This window comes from Camarhynchus parvulus, chromosome Z, assembly GCF_901933205.1.
Source record: "Camarhynchus parvulus chromosome Z, STF_HiC, whole genome shotgun sequence".
Classification (NCBI taxonomy): domain Eukaryota; kingdom Metazoa; phylum Chordata; class Aves; order Passeriformes; family Thraupidae; genus Camarhynchus; species Camarhynchus parvulus.
In genome coordinates, this window is record NC_044601.1 from 7,276,272 (window position 1) to 7,292,044 (window position 15,773).

Here is a 15,773-nt window from a genome sequence, read left to right on the forward strand (position 1 = left end):
AAGGCAGGAGTGGCACATGCCAGGGGCATCCCTTCTGCTCCCAGGGACTGCAGGCTCTGTAACAGGGGTTGCTCTCTCACCCTGGGGGACTGCTTTGCTTTCTGATCCATGTTTTGCCGCTTGGCTGCTCAGAATAGGTGTTACCACGGAGTCCTTTCTCAGGGAGATTTGCTGTTCACCAGGAATTTTGGTTAGGGGTAAGTAGCAATGCAGGGCTTAATAACAAGTTGAAAGTCCTAAACAACTTGAGACCATGCTTTGATTCCTTTCCCAAAGTGATTCTCCAGATACCTCGGCTCAGATACAGGAGATAACTGGAGCAGGTGCTTTGCTTTAAGCCTCAGAGCTGGTAGTCAGACCTCTGTAATTTACATTACAGGGAAGACCCATCTAAAATACTCTTTCTATATGCTTGGACACTTGGAAATGGCCAGCTTGGAACTCAAGACTTGGCAGGATATGTAGGGCACATGTGGTTTTGCACGGGCAAATTTACCTTTCCTTTTTTTCCTGTCAATTTTCAAAATGCTGATCTTGCATTTTAACATTTTCCTCTACTTAGAGGATATTAGACCAAATTAACTGGTTTTGCAATCCACAGTTTTCAATTTAAAAGCAAATTAGGTGTGTGGATGTGCATTTCTTCTAGGCACCGTGGTGTCCCATTGATTACTTCAATGAAGCACTGCTAACCTGAGGGTAGCTGTAGCTTGGGTAAAGGCTGCAGTTCAGTTTGTGTCACTACAATCGTGTGATGTGGGGATTGGTTTTTTGGTTCACATAAAGGAGAATGACCACTGGTGATTCAGCTTGCCCCCTAAAATTGCTAACACAAAACAATACAGACCAAAAGCCTAACTGAATCAGTCATACATATCTTTGTTCCTTTCTTCCCCTAAAGTAATCAAAAATTCCTCAAAACCTTGTGTGGTTCAGCTAGCCACGAATGCAGCCAGTCTATTTCAGACTAGGCACCTGCCCAGGTAAATTCCCCAGTAGCCAGCAGTGGGCAGGAAGAGGAACAGAAAGCCTCAGTGAGGTCATGGGTTCATCACAGCACCCAGGTGACAGCAGAGCAGCCCTCAGGGGCGTGTCCTTTGTCAGCAGTGGCTGTATTCTGGCATGAGAGAAGCACAGCAGAAGTTCTGGGGACACAAACTGAACTGCAGCCCCAAGAGAGGCTGCAGCACAGGTTCAGGAGGGAGCTCAAGGAGCTCTGAACCCATACCTGTGGCTGGGGGGGAAGAATGTTTGTTAAATTGTGGATTCCTCTTTTCCAGTACTCCCCTAGCATGACAATGAGCGTGTGACCCGTTCACAAGTGTCGCCATGAAGACCACAGTGAGTTGGCCCTCTCCAGAGAGCTACTGCAGAAGAAAATTATTCGTCCCAGTGTACAGTTTAACTAAAGGATCTCAGACACAATCAGACCCACCTGTTTTTTTTTTTCTCCTACCATCTCCCCTGTTTTGTCAAGAAAGTGGGTCCCAAACATGCTTGAGACAACTGTAAGGAGTGGCATGAGAGAAGTGCCCGAGGTGGAGCTGCCAGCGCCTGTCTGTGTGTGTACATGTGTGGGTCAGCGTGGGGAGTGTGTGTGTGACGCCCAAACACACACACACACACAGACCCCAGGACACTGTCAAATAGGATCACATGACATCTTACGTAGAAATCAGAAGTAGGGACTTTTATTCCATTTCTTTTTTTTTTTGTTTCACGTTTACATTTTAATTATTAAAATTTGCTTTCCCTCTCCCATCCTGAACTGTTTTATGTTGCATATATCACTGCTTTATAAGTTATTTTTTAAGTTGAACTCAAAGGATAAATTCTTTTGATTTTGTTAGTGTCTGCCATTATGGATAGGAATAAAATTGCTTATACGAGCTTTCATTACCTTGTGTTTGATACCAGCTACCCTGTGAATCACAAATTGTACTGTCTCAAGAAATAGAAGAAAGCTCATCTTAATTTTTTGGAGAAATTTAATAACTTTCACCTAGTTTGGGGATTTTTTTTGATACTTTGCCTTTAAGAGTAAAAAAAAGCACTGAAGGTTATTTTTCTTCTTTAATTGAAGCCTAATATCTGCAATATCTATTTTAAATGGAAGCCTGAATTTGATACAAGCTTCTCAGTTTATATAGAGTACTATAAGGTTACTGTAAGTGAGCTCCAATTGCTATAGAATCTAGCAATAAAGTGTCAGGGCTTCTCCTGCCCTTGGAATTGAGTTTTCTATTTAGCATGGTCTTCTGTAGGGATGGTAGTTAGTGGAAATACAGTAGAGTCCTTATCACCAAAACATTTTCCAACAACCTACAATTATGTTTCCCATTTTAAGTGATTCTCAAACATATATGAGCAATCTGTGTTCCTGAGTATAAACAGTATTTCCCAAGCCCATTTAGAAAATCAGGTCACCCTGCTGCTTGGGTGTGTGTTTTCTGCCATATCTGCCAGAATTAAATTAATTCCCACAAAACTTTCCAGTCAGCAGCCTTTTTTTTTTCTTTGAGCCAAAATGCCACAGTAAACTTTTTATGACTACTAGCCTTGTTGTGAGGGTGTTACCTTTTGCCATGAACAGAAAGGAACAAAGGTCTGGGCCCTTTTAGAAGGAGGACATGCAGTTAGGCATGAAAGCTGGGGCCAGAATGCAGAAAAAGGCCTAAAGGAAGCGCTTCTGGAAGCATTCCCATTTCTCTTCAGGCAGAGCTCTGAAATCAAGATTATGGTACTTTTGCTTAGTTCCTGATGATTTTTCAGCTCCCCAAGGAAAACAAAGGTTTTCAGTTTGTAGTGATACAAAGGCTGACGATCAGCAGGCATAAATGGCTCAGCAGAAATTCATGCCACAGACAAACAGCAAATTCCTCTCCTTGGACTTTAATCCAGAGGAGCCACCTGCAGAGGAGGAGCAGTTCTGGGATGTGGTCTATCCGTGTGCAAGGGGATTCTCTTTTATGAACTTGTGGTAAAGGAATATCACCCATATGTGATGGGTTTGTGATGGTAGCTGGATGTGCAAGGAATTCTACAATCTCCTAACTAATTTTTATTTCCATATATTATACGTGTATGTGATATATGAAAATAAAAAGATTTAACACGTTACTCTCCTGTCAGGGTTACTCAAAGATGAAAGTATCAGAGGATCAAAATTACATTGAAGTATCAAAGATTTGGTTAGCATTACTTTTTTAGTAAGAACTACTTGATTAGATGTAAACATGACCTAGATAGTCATGATACCCTTTTGTAGACTGCATTCTTGTTGATTGTGAAGGTCACATTCATTTGCTTCTCTTTGGAAAACACTTTGTTGGTGTTTCCAAAGATGCCGGAAGACCCTGCTATTGGCTTGAGTCACAAACACAAAATCAGGTGTAATTTCTTCAGACCCTTTGCTGTTGTCACTAACACCACTGGTGTGTCCCCATTACAGCCAGAGTCCAGGTGTCCTTGCAGCCTGGGTTGGCCACCTGTAATATCTGTGGTCTCCTTCCAGGGGCCCAAGGGCTCCTTCTGGCCCAGTTTCAGTCAGATGGTGTCACTGCCACTGGACTAAGGTAGATGGGAACAGTGCATCGAGTGCCAAAGGTCATTCCCAGGTCAGTGAGCTGTTGGGCACCTTGCAAGGATGGAAGTCTGACCTTTAAACCTGTGCATGGAACTGCTGACACAGATTGGATATCAATATTAAAACACGTTATCCTCACTTTGATACAGGAGCACAATGTCCTTTCAGCACATGATGGGTTCACTGTGTCCTGCATTTCTCACACCCACGCAGCCCCACAGGCAGCAGCTGGTGCCACTAATGCTTTGTCCGAGGCTTTACCAGGCTCCTGGAGAGGCCAGGTTCTGCAGCTGAACCATTAGAAAACAATCCTATGTGCACAGGGCTTTTTGCTTGTTCATTTTCTCTTTCCTTTGCTTACAAATCCTTGTAGGATTTTCATGGTATCTGGAGTATCAATATGGGAAGAAAGACTATTCCCAAGCACTCAGTGTTTGCTCCCTCTTACATTTTTTATGCTCCAGATACCAGGAGCAATGTAACTGCTGTTTGGTTCTGTCCTTATGCAACAGCACTGTTGATAATGTTAGAACTTGTCCAGCTCTGGTAGGAATTTTATTTTAAGTGGGGCAGGGTAGGTCTTCTCACACTGGGTTTTTAGATAGATCTTGCTCTTTAGTATAGAAGTAAATGGAAGGTGATTCTGTAAATGGGTATTTCAGGCAAAGCTGAAGTAAGCCTTCTTAAAAACAGAAGTGATTAAATCTTAGAGTAGCAGAAATGGAGAGTAAGGAATCTGTTATGCTGTGAGAACTCTTGCAAATATTCCAGCTTTGTAGAAATCAGCTGAAACTGGATTTACCAGTGAACTTCACAGTGAAACCAGGGTCTTGCCTGTTGCTCAAACCTATGGAAAGGAGTGATCAGATCCAGATGTCCACGTCACCCAGAATTTAATTACCTTATCTAAAAGCAGGATTTGAGGCAAGGAAGAAGTTTACCTGTCTGAATCACAAGTAAAGCATGTGGCCTGGTGTGCATTAACAAAATACCTGGATATTTGCATGTAGGGATTACATTCTTTTCTTAACTACCTGAGAATGAGGAAAAACTACAGTTTGGAACTTGCACTTCCAACCCCCAGAAATTCCATTGTTTCTTTGGAAGCCCTCTGGTTGCAGAGCCCTGGCCACCCAACTTGTCACATATTCAGAGACAATAATAACTGTCAGACTTTCAGCCTGTTCCCCATAGTGTAGGATTAAATGTTCCATGTCCCAGGACATCCAGCTGTTCCTTTCCCTTCCAACAGAAATACCCAATGAGAAATATATAGGCTAATCATTTATTTTAATAATTCCACTTGGGAAGAAGTAGAATAGAACCTTGCTTCTTTAAGTATGCATCAAAGGACAGCTTCTTGAACTGCCTAAAACCAATTGATTTTTCCTTTGTTCTGTGGCAATACTACATGTGCAAATGATTTGGAATTAGGTTTAATGAGGGACCAGCTGTTACAATATTTAGTGTCGATCACTTTATTCAAAAATTACTTTTCAGCTGATACATGTTACACAGGGTCCTATTTCTGTATCAGTTATTTATTGTTTTCCCCTGTTCCTAGTCAGCTCTGATCCACTGTTGTTGCCATGGCTAAGTATGGACTGGATTCTTCCGTACTTCACCCTACATGTTTGCATTTCAAGAACGTAAAATATACCTTAATGATGTAAAATGTACAGGTAAATTTATTTTTCTTTAATTCACCATAAGTGGTGATAGAGCTGTGGGTGCTGTCACAGACACACTCGGGTTTGTTCAGGCCTTAAATATGGGAATCCTGACAAAGCACATCTTTCAAATAAACTCCTGTAAACTATTCCAACATTCTTATCTCACAGTGAGGATCCAATTCATGATTTAGTGATTCAAAATAACTCTGGAAATTCAGAAATAAATTAGTTAGGTTTAAATTTTGCTGTATGCAGCTCTTTCTACTTTTCAGATATTGGCACAGTTCTGTAAACTGCTGCTTGTGCCAGTTCTGCTGAAACTTTGATCAAACCATTCACATAAAGTCATTTTTTGGGTAAGATTTCGCCCTAGTCTGGGTCAAATATATAACTTACCTGCAAGTGTAAAAAAGTACATAGAGAAAAATACAGAGGGTCTGTTGAAATTACCAAAATGATGTTTCAACCTGAAAAATGAGTAAAGAGAGTTTAAAATACTGCTTTGAGTGCACTCCTGTATAGTGTCTACATATTGGAAACAAATTACAGTACCAAATCTAGAAAAAATGCATGGATCATCTACTGAGCACATGAAAATTCTGATCCTGCCAACAGCTTCACCTTGATTTCAAATTGAGCCTGCACATAGTTAATTTTAACCAGATCTAAGAACAGGTGGTATCCTTCAGGAAATTAAAAAGTAGGACTGTAATAATCTAAACCCATGCTTAAACATGGACAGTCTAGAGCTTAAATTAAGTCTTTCCTAAGCAGACATTATTTCACAGATTTTACTAGTGCAGGAGCCTGTTTATGTATCAATAGTACTGACATGCAGAACAGATTTGGCTTTCTTCTGTTTCTTACTTTATTAGAGCTTTGTTCACTATGACATGAACTGTTTCTGTGAATTTGTTCTTTCATCTTGTTTTCAGTTGTGCAGCCATAGTTTCCCTCCACACAGTCAACAGCTTTGCAGTTTTAGTCCAAACTTCTGTTTGGTTGCTGTTCTTCATTTAAGCTTAAAATGTGTAAGAAAGCCTCTCATGTAATAGGAAAAGTTGCCATAAAAATGTATAAAGGTTTTCTTGGCTACATGTTTTCAAATTTAATAAATGCAGTTTTCAGTTATAATTTGAAATGGTCACTTTCTAGCCACTATTTCAGTTTTCTGCGCAAGAGAAATGGAGAGACAAAAAGAAAATCACCTTCTTTTTCTTTATTTTACTTCAGCATTGTAAAAATTTGCTGAAAGACATGGTTTTGGGGAAATCAGATAAAAGAGATTTGCTGCCTAGTTGCTATAAATAATACAGCTGGACTTCATGCTGAAAGCTCCTTCCATATCTCCAAAAGTGTACAGCTTGACATCTGAATTGTGTGACCTCGTACAAAGCCTAATTCACAAACAGTGGTTTAATTTGCCTAGTCAGTGTTTGCAGTGTGTCCCGTGGATGATTCAGGGTTCTGTGGTCTCAGAGGAGTGACCGAGTGGTCGAGCAGGCTTGTTCCCAGGGTCAGGTGGCTCAGGAGTGGGCAGTTATCCACCAGAAACAAGGTGTTCGTTCGCTACCTCGCTGTTCTCTTGAGAACTTGCACAACTCTTCTTGCCGTTAGGTTCTGGGGATCCCTCCACGATTTTACAATGCTGAGACAAGAGGCTGGATTTTGCTAAGAGAAAATTCTGGCAGTTTTAGCATCAGTTTTCATAGGGAATCAGCACAAAACATGGGGATTTTGAAAGGTGATGTGTTCTCAATAGCCTAGGAAATAGACTGTACAGTCTAGGAGTTTGGGCTATTGCAGAGATACTGAAATCATCAGTAATTGCTTTTGATGGGAAAAAGTATTGTTGTGGAACAACTGCTTTGACCCCTGAGGAGTCAAATTGTCAATTGGATGAACTGGATATTTTAGGCTTCACTTCTGTTGTTTTAATCTTCATGTTTTACCCTCTCTCACTTGGACTTCCCCAATAAATGTACTGTGCCAAATCTTTGCACAAAAATAAGAGCATTTTGCCCAACAGGCATGCAGGAAGTTGTTCATACCTGTAACTAGAGCCCTGCTGCCGAGAGTTTACTTCTTTAATAGAGAGGAATTGAGTATCACACCAGATAAGGAGTGGCAGTGCAGCACCCTGAGAGCTCTCACTGCTCGAGATGAGGACAGTTAGCATCCCACATACTCACAAATCAGCCGAGATGGTTCCTAACAATGATAGAAAATAGCTTGAAAGAAAAGCTCATTTTTGTCTTGCAGATTGGATAAAAATAAAATCCCAAATACAGGATATATTTAATTGAGGTAGAAATTTACTGAAGCTCTCTGTAACAGAGACACAGAGCACATGCAGTGGTTTAGTGGGAAAGCAAAGTGGTGTTATTAAATTGTTGCCAATAAACATAACATCCAAAAGCAGGTATAAGCTATTTTCAATTTCATTTTTCTTGTCTTTTTTATTTTTTCTGATTATGTTGTAGTTTTGATTTGATTTTCATTTACATTAATGGATAAGGAAGAGAACACAAGTTCCCAAAGTAGGGCTGGAATGAATTAGGGCTAGAATTAGAGATATGGAAGAGTGGTGTGAGTAAAGCTGGAGTTTTCTGTCAGTTATAAATCAAGTGAATTTTTATATTACTATTTTTCCAGGACAAAAAGCATCCATACAATAAACTTTGGCTGTCATGGCTGTTTGAGAAGCGTGAATCCAATTGCTGTGTGTGCTTGGACACCAGTTTTGAGGGGGGTTTTTTTGTTGTTTTTTGGCAAGTATCCCCTTGGAGTGCATCTGCTTTGTGCATGTTTGTCTAAAACCACAAAAACAAACCACTTTTGTTTTTATGGATTGCTGTACACGCACCTGGTTCTGGTGGAAAGAGCAGGAAGTTTTGTTAGCTGGTGGGTTAGCATATTTATGTGAATTACTTACAGCATTGGTAAACTACTGTCAACTTTGTTCACATTGCACAAGATACTCTGTGTTGTCTATTGCTGGTGTTACAACCTCGGTGATCCATACATATCCTGTAAATTCCTGTAGGTTTTGTGTAAGAAATCTTGCCACCACTGCTTGCTACTGTAAATTCTTGTTTTGAAGCAAGACGTGGCCTTTGACTGTACAGCCATGTGTATTATATACTGCAAAAGTCCTTGTTCTGTCCTCTGAACTCGCTGTCCACATAGAGTTGAAGCTCTGTTAAGCACGCTTAGTGGTTTCAGAATTTATTTCAAACAGCAGATCTATAAGCCATTTACAGAAATATTAAATGTAATGTAAGAGAATTCAACCCAGTTCATATCCTTTTCTGAGAGCTTGGGGTTGGATTGGAGCAGGCAGCTGCAGGTTTTGGGGCACACCTGAGAGGTGTCACAGCTGTGCAGTGTCCCCTGGCAAAGGGGTGCCCCAGGCACAGCACCTGGGCAGGCTGCTGCCTTACAAAGATGTGTGAGCTGCTGTGTTTTTTATTCCCCACAAACTGCAGCAGTGCCAAGACAGAAGCCCATCTGTAGGGGCACACAAGAGGCACAGCACTGCCCCTGCATTGTGTCCTCATCCCCACCCACCGTAGGCTTTACCTGAGGTGGTGTTTTAAGGAGATTTGACCTCTCTGTCTGGTTACTGAGAGAGAAAAATAACCTGAATTCTGGGACTCTGCATTCTATTATGATATACAACAAAGACCTGAAAATGTCTGTGTATTCTTTGCTGGTTTCTGACATCAGAATTTCAAGTCCTGTCTAGTCTGAAAGGCAATGATGGGAAAAGCGAAGAAGCTTGGAAAGTTGAAGGGGATTCTTACTTGGATTACTTTAAATTCTGTGTTTCTATTGATAGTTTAATTAAATGAGTAGGCTAATCTTTAGAATCAAGGCAGTCTTAATGACTTTGCACCTTCACCCTTTCATGAAAGACTTTGAGAACTTGCAGTAAGTGTTCCTCATGCTTACAGTCCGATTTGTAGATAAATTCCCTGTATTTCTAAGATCAAAAAATATTTCTACAGTTACTTCAGCCCTTTACAGAGAACAACAGGGCAATCCCTGTCCCATAATCCCAAGTATTTGTAGGTGTATTTTAGACAAAGAACGACTTTCAACATCATAAATGAAACTAATGTTCCAGTCTCTGGAAGTAAAGGAAACCTCAGTAATTTTACAAACCAGCAAGAATGAAACTTGTCTATATAAATACTAATGTAGAAAGTGCATGCAAAACTTGATACTGCCTCTGACCTTAATCGTTACTATTGATACTATTGGGGATCTCACAAATGTGTGTTTCAGAACGCTGTATTTCTCCTCAGTGTGTGCTTCATCCTCATTACCGACAGCTCCTGCCAGGAGCCAGCCCATGCCCTAGCCAAGGCGTGGGGATGCAGAACTCCCACAGCACCATGGATACGTGGGCATGTGTGCGTGTTGTGTTAGGATGAGTAACCACTCCAGCTGCAAACCCCTCCAGACCTTGTGTGTAACTCTGCAGGGCAGCCTCTGGGCTGTCTGGGAGGGCTGCAGTCCCAGGCAGCTCCGGGTCTTGCTTTGGGGGATCGTCATGAACTCAAGCCTCACTGTCCAGTGTGTGATGAGCTCCTTGCCAGACTGTGAGCTGCAAAGGCACGGGTGCTGTGGGTCACTGACCCAAAGCGTGTCTGGCTGGGAGCCTCAGACAGGCCTGTGACAGACTGGATTGTCATGGTGATACTGTGCCACCACATCAGACTTGTTTCCGCTCCATGCTGTGGCCTGATTCATCCTGCCCTAATTTCAGCTGGCTTAAAGTTACAGCCTGGGTCTCCTGTGTAAGTCAGAGGAGGGACATGAGTGGAGATGCCTCTGGGAGATTGTATTATGGCATCATTTGCCCTCACCACTGATGAACGGCTGGAATTAGGTGGGATGAATCCAAGTGTGTACAATTGGCTTCTCACACCTCTACACAAACTTGTATTTGTTTGAGCTTGGAATGGGCAAGAATAATGCAGCTCCTTTGAATCTGAATCCGAGTGTCTTACAGATGACTTTCTGAATTCAATCTCAAGCATAAGATTTCTGCCCTGTAGTGCTATTTTCTTTATTTTTACTTCAATTTTAATGAACAGCTGTAGCTTGAACTTGCAACTTGCTGGAACATTTCTAGAGTGATTACCCCTGCCTAGGAAACCTCACCTTTATTTCTTGGAGTGGGCTTTCTTGTTACCTGCGCCAATTTTCTTTGGAAGCAACGCAGGGTAAAACCATTGCATAGATCAATCAACACCAGCAATAGCATATGCAGCTTTTAAATTCACCTGTGAGCTTGTAACTCACAGGTATTAATGTTCATACTTTCCAGGTGTGGCTAAAGACTCCTTTCCTGAGAGCTTTAAGGAATAAATCTAGGTGGTCCTGGTTGAGGATTGTGAGAATACATGTAGTAATGGCAGTTTATGATAGGTTTTTGGAGGGAAATGTGCGATAAACGTGTTGGGATTTGGTGTGCTGGTTTGGAGATGAGGGAATACTCATGTGAGATAGAGCAGATCTGCAGGCAGTGTTACTGTGGGTTAGCAGAGCCTGCTTCCAGCAGGTTCCTCCTCTCGTTCCCCTCAATCCCTTCTCCATTACCTGCGGTACGAAATCCTGACAGCAGTTGTGCCAGTTGTTGTGGCGATCTGAGGAACTGCTCCAGATTAAAACTCAAATGTTGTAGCTGCACCTTCCACCTTCATCGGGCATCCACGTTCTCAGAGCTGGGCTGGGACAGCAGTTGCCTCCACAGCTGCCCTGTAATTTCATCACACAAAAGTGGGTGTCACTTTTTATGAGTTTAACAGGAGCAGTATTGATCCATTCACTTTATTTCCTAAGTTGTGAGTCATTTGCTGTTGGAAATGATACAGATCTTGTGCAGCTGCGAATAGAAAAATGGAGATTTGTTTCTTATGATGAGCTGGTACAATTCCTGCTCTGCTGTTCAATATTTTTGAGTGCTGAAGTTACCAAAATGCTACTTTCATGGGTTATCTCAGCCTCAGCTCTGCATGAAAATGGGTATGAAATTCCAGTTGCTGTTCCTGGTTTCTCTGTGAATTCTGAGCCAAAGGTAAAGCAGTGGGAAGGATTGTTGTGGCAGCCACTCACTGACACATTTTCAGATGCACAAAGCCATTTTGTCTGTCATCTGACAGTGCTCCAGTTTTCTCACTGGGTCACCATTTTGTTGTCAGCCAGTGGAGTAAAGGTGGATGAGCTCACCACCTGGGAAGAGTAGAAATGTAGCAAGTAATGAGCTATGTTCTCCAACAGTCCTTTATTTGTAGAGCTTCACTTTCAATTAACATTTGTACCTTCAGTTGTTATTGTACCATTCACTATCTTGAGGTGGTATGAGCAGAAATTTATGAATATATATAATTTACCAGAAATATAGGCTTGTATTGTGCCTTTGTAATTCTCTTCAGCTTCAGTATGTATATGCTACGAGCAGATGAACTTCCTCCCTGTTTTGGGGTGTTCTTTACTGCAACAGTAGCTGATGGCTTCATTAATATTGGCTCTTTTAGTCTTCTGGGGCTAACACTTCTGTTTTTCTGAGTGAAAATGCCATAGTGCCCTCAGCAGACATAAGCACAATGACACAACACTGCAGTGCATGCTGTCTCTTAGCTTCTCTCTACACGTGCTTGCATGTTGGAAGATCTGAAGAGCTGCTGTATAAATTGCTACATTATATACCCAATACAGGTGGTTTTCCGCATCCCTTTTTTGCTCAAAACTCCCATTAATTCACAAGTTAGTGATGGCTCAAAGGGGGGTTTTGGAAGCACAAAGGATGCAGGAAGCAACTCTTCAGTAGTTTACAGGCTGCTATAAATGTCTTTTCAGCAACGAAATGTAGCATTTTAGCAGTAACTTCCTAGTGAAAACACTGAGCGTGCTTATCACTTAAGATTTTAAGAAAAAAGTGTCAGACTGTGTAATTGTATCTCATATAATTTTGACACTTAACCAGTTTTATCTACGTGTTCATGCTATACCAACCAACACAGACCTGAAAGGTGACAGCCATGTTTTTGTTACACAAGAAGTCACAGTTTTCCAGAGGTTCTGTTTTGAATTTTTGTTTCTTTACCACATTTTCACTGCAGAGGTATTTTTCTATATAGTTACCTGAGGCTTCCTTTCACCAACCAAAAGAGTCTGTAGCCCTCTGCACTGTGAAAGGCAAAGCTCTGTGGAGAGACACAGGCTTCGCACTTGCCCAGCAAATTAGCAGAAATTTCACCCAAGCCATAAAAGCCTCTTATGTTAATCTCTGTTTATGTAATTAAAGCAATTAGGGATAGGAGCTTCAGGAATAATGAGGTCTCTCTATCCTCCATTTACTCTCTCTGTGCTTCATAGGGATTTAAGGGTTCTTTTTTCAAGGCTCAGCTGTGTCTCTTCAAACCAGTGCAGTCTAAGCATCGTGTGAGTTGCAGTTTATGGAGATAGCATTGGAGCGTGAAAGATTTACTCCTGGTAGCAAGGAAAAACTCGTGTCCCTGTGGACATGGACACTTGCAAACAAGTCTGATACCGAGAATTAAAAACAAATGCGTTCAAGATGGTACCAGTACATCAGACTCTGTTCTACAGTGGGGTTTTTAGCTTTTGTCATTTGTATTTTATTTTGTGAAAAAAGGAGTTGGGGGGATCTCAGATCACATGGGGAATATTAGAAGTATATCACTCAACAATCATTTTATAAAGTCTAACTTCAAAATGCACTATGATTTATTACAAAAGTATATTTTCTTCTGTTTTTCGACATGGTGGTTCCATTTTGTGATAAGTTAAACTCAGCAGTTAATTTGTTGCACTGCCTGGCTGCATGAATTCATCCAGTGTACATATGTACCTGTGCAGCATTACTTTTGGGGTTTGTATTTGAATTTGCAGTATTGATTATTATTTTTGTATTTTACTTTGCCTCTGTTATTGGAATTGTAGTAAACATAATTTATACATATGATTTTACAACTGTTTTGCAACTGAAAAGTCTCCTTTAAATTGTAAAGTTTTATTGATGGATACTCATTAAAATGGTATAAGAATTATATTAACAATTGTTTTGTGTTTTGATGCTCTCTGTATATAAATATATGTCTATTTATCTGTTTAATGGTGCTTGTGTCTTGCAATTTTGGATACATTTTAGAATAAAGTTTCATTTTACAAGAAGTAGTTGTATTTTCACAAGCTGTGTCCCAAAAAAAAACCCGCAACCAAACATTTTTTCCATAAATAACTAGGGTTATGAAAGAAGCATACAAAAAACATTTATCACTTCAGGCAATAATACATTTGTTTCTGGAACATAGAAGTATGCTGTCTACAGAAATGCACAGCTCTATACTGCAGTTGATTTACTGCAGTAGCTGACATCTGTATCTAAAACGTTCCCAAAACTGCATTTTGGAGCACTTCTTGCTAGCTCTAATGGCTTTACTTTACACAAATATTCCCATCTAAGACTGAGCTTGTCATTTATTACCTGGAAAAGATGCACAAAAGGTGCTTCCACAAAGGTGCCTTAGGTCCAGTACCTCCGTGATGCCACAGGTGCTGCTGTAGCTGTGCCACAGGAAGTGGGAAACCATTATTAGTGAACTACACTAATAATTAACCAACACCAAGCCCACCACACTCTTTAGTACCTCAGCCAGGAAATCTCAAAATTAGTAAAATCTCAGATTAACAAAGCAAAACCACTACACAAAATTAATGTTTCTACCTGGCTTCAAACTGAAACTGCCACACTGGTGCCAGAAGCTTAATTTCTCTTCTTCAGCAGTGACAGGAGAACAGCACAGCTTGGCAGATATTACCTGAGCATCAAACGCTGTAAAACACTGTTTTAGTCCAATGGAGACTCTGTAAGGAACTACAGGAGTCAGCTTCAGTGGTTCCTTTGCAGTCCATTACGCTCCTTTAGCTTCTATCTCTGTAGCTGGAGGGCAGAGTAAATGCAGCTTGTGAAAGCAGAGAATCATTTGGGAAAGCTCATTTTAGAGTGTGAGTTCCCTGGCTGCACTGCCCAGGTGTGTCTGCCATGGGCACTGCTTGTTTGTATCCCTGCTCCCCACAGGACACCCCGTGAATGAATCCTTCCCTGAAGGCCAAGAGCTTTGTGCACATCAGAGGTGTGATTTTGAAGCAGCAGCTTTCCCTTGCTCCAGCTGCTCGTCTTTCCCCTCACCCCAACACTGCAGGTTGTTCTCACATGAGCAGATTTCGATTTTACTTCACCCCCCCCGACTCCAGAGGCTTTGTAGTTCCTCATCTCACAGCAAACAAGAGAATCTACACCAGGCCTGGCACCTGATCACTGGGACTGTGTTCAACAGAACAACATACAGCATTATCTTAGAGAATGCCTGACCTTGACAAGGTAAACCTGAAAACAAATTTACAAATTACTGGCCTAGGCAGGCAAAATGTAATGTAAGGGTTTTTCTTTTTTTTAATAGGAAAAAAGTTCTGTTGAGTTCTGTTTACAGACCTGTTCTTCCAGCATTTAGGGTCCACAGTGTGAGAAACTGACAACTTGAGGTTTTGTCATCTGGATTGAGCAGTTGAGGACAGGGAAAACGCTGGGTGCAAACCTTTTACAGACTCTCTTCAGATAGCAAGGCCAAGGTGTCTCACTGCCACGACAGTCTGTTTTTTCCCTTCACAGAAGCCAGAGAAGGAGAGAGATACCAGTATTTTTTTTTTAAGAAACAGAATGAAAATAAATGTAGGGAATAGCACAACATGCTGATTTTCAGAGCCAGTATCTTCTGAAATGTAACAAGTGAGATGATACAGCCGTGGTGTTGCTTGATAAAAAGGGTATGTGCATAGAAACAGAGATAGTGCTATAGCAGTGCAGTGACAGTAACAGACCGTGTGGGAAAAGAATCCCTACTGCACTGAGAAACTCAGTTAAAATTCAAATTTTCCTGGCTGTTATAGGTTAAAGCTGGATCTTTAACAATGTTTAAATGAACAAGTGTTCACGATGTAAACTCATGGATGTATGTTTCTGAGAAACATGGGAAGCCCTCTCTGGAACAGTAACTACCAGGAGGAAGGGTTGTAAGGAAGGGCTACAGAAAACAGTCCTGGTGCTGCAGTGAAGCCACACAGCACAATAGTCAAATATAAGCCTTGCATTCTTTCCTGAAAACCATTTACAGTTTATACCCTCTGCTACATTGCAGTAAAACATCTGCCTCACCAACAGCTGGCAAGCCCAGGCACTGAGCATCCCCAAAGCGGCTGAGCCTTCAGCAGCAATAACACTGTATCCATGGCAAAAGTAAAACCTTGACCTTCCTGACAGCTCAGAAGCTCTTCCTCAGCAGAGCTTGTATTTCCACAGTGTGCAAGGGCAGCAGTATCCTTACCAGCCGCGTGAGGAGGAGGAGGTAAGAGAAGGAGCTCTCTGTGGGCTCTCTGTTGACTCGTGCAGGAATACATGACCAGAGCTGTGGCCACAGGGG

The 15,773-nt window shown here is 41.3% G+C and overlaps 1 protein-coding gene across 2 annotated transcripts in view; it reads left to right on the forward strand.

The window, feature by feature from the left end:
• Positions 1–13,464, forward strand: part of SSBP2 (single stranded DNA binding protein 2) — a 137,495-nt gene extending 124,031 nt beyond the window's left edge. For both annotated transcript variants that reach the window (XM_030968366.1, XM_030968368.1), the window contains one exon: positions 1,281–13,464. In XM_030968366.1, coding sequence (XP_030824226.1) covers positions 1,281–1,310 — 30 coding nt within the window. In that variant the 3' untranslated portion in view covers positions 1,311–13,464. The remainder of the gene's footprint in view (positions 1–1,280) is intronic.
• Positions 13,465–15,773: the final 2,309 nt, after the last annotated feature.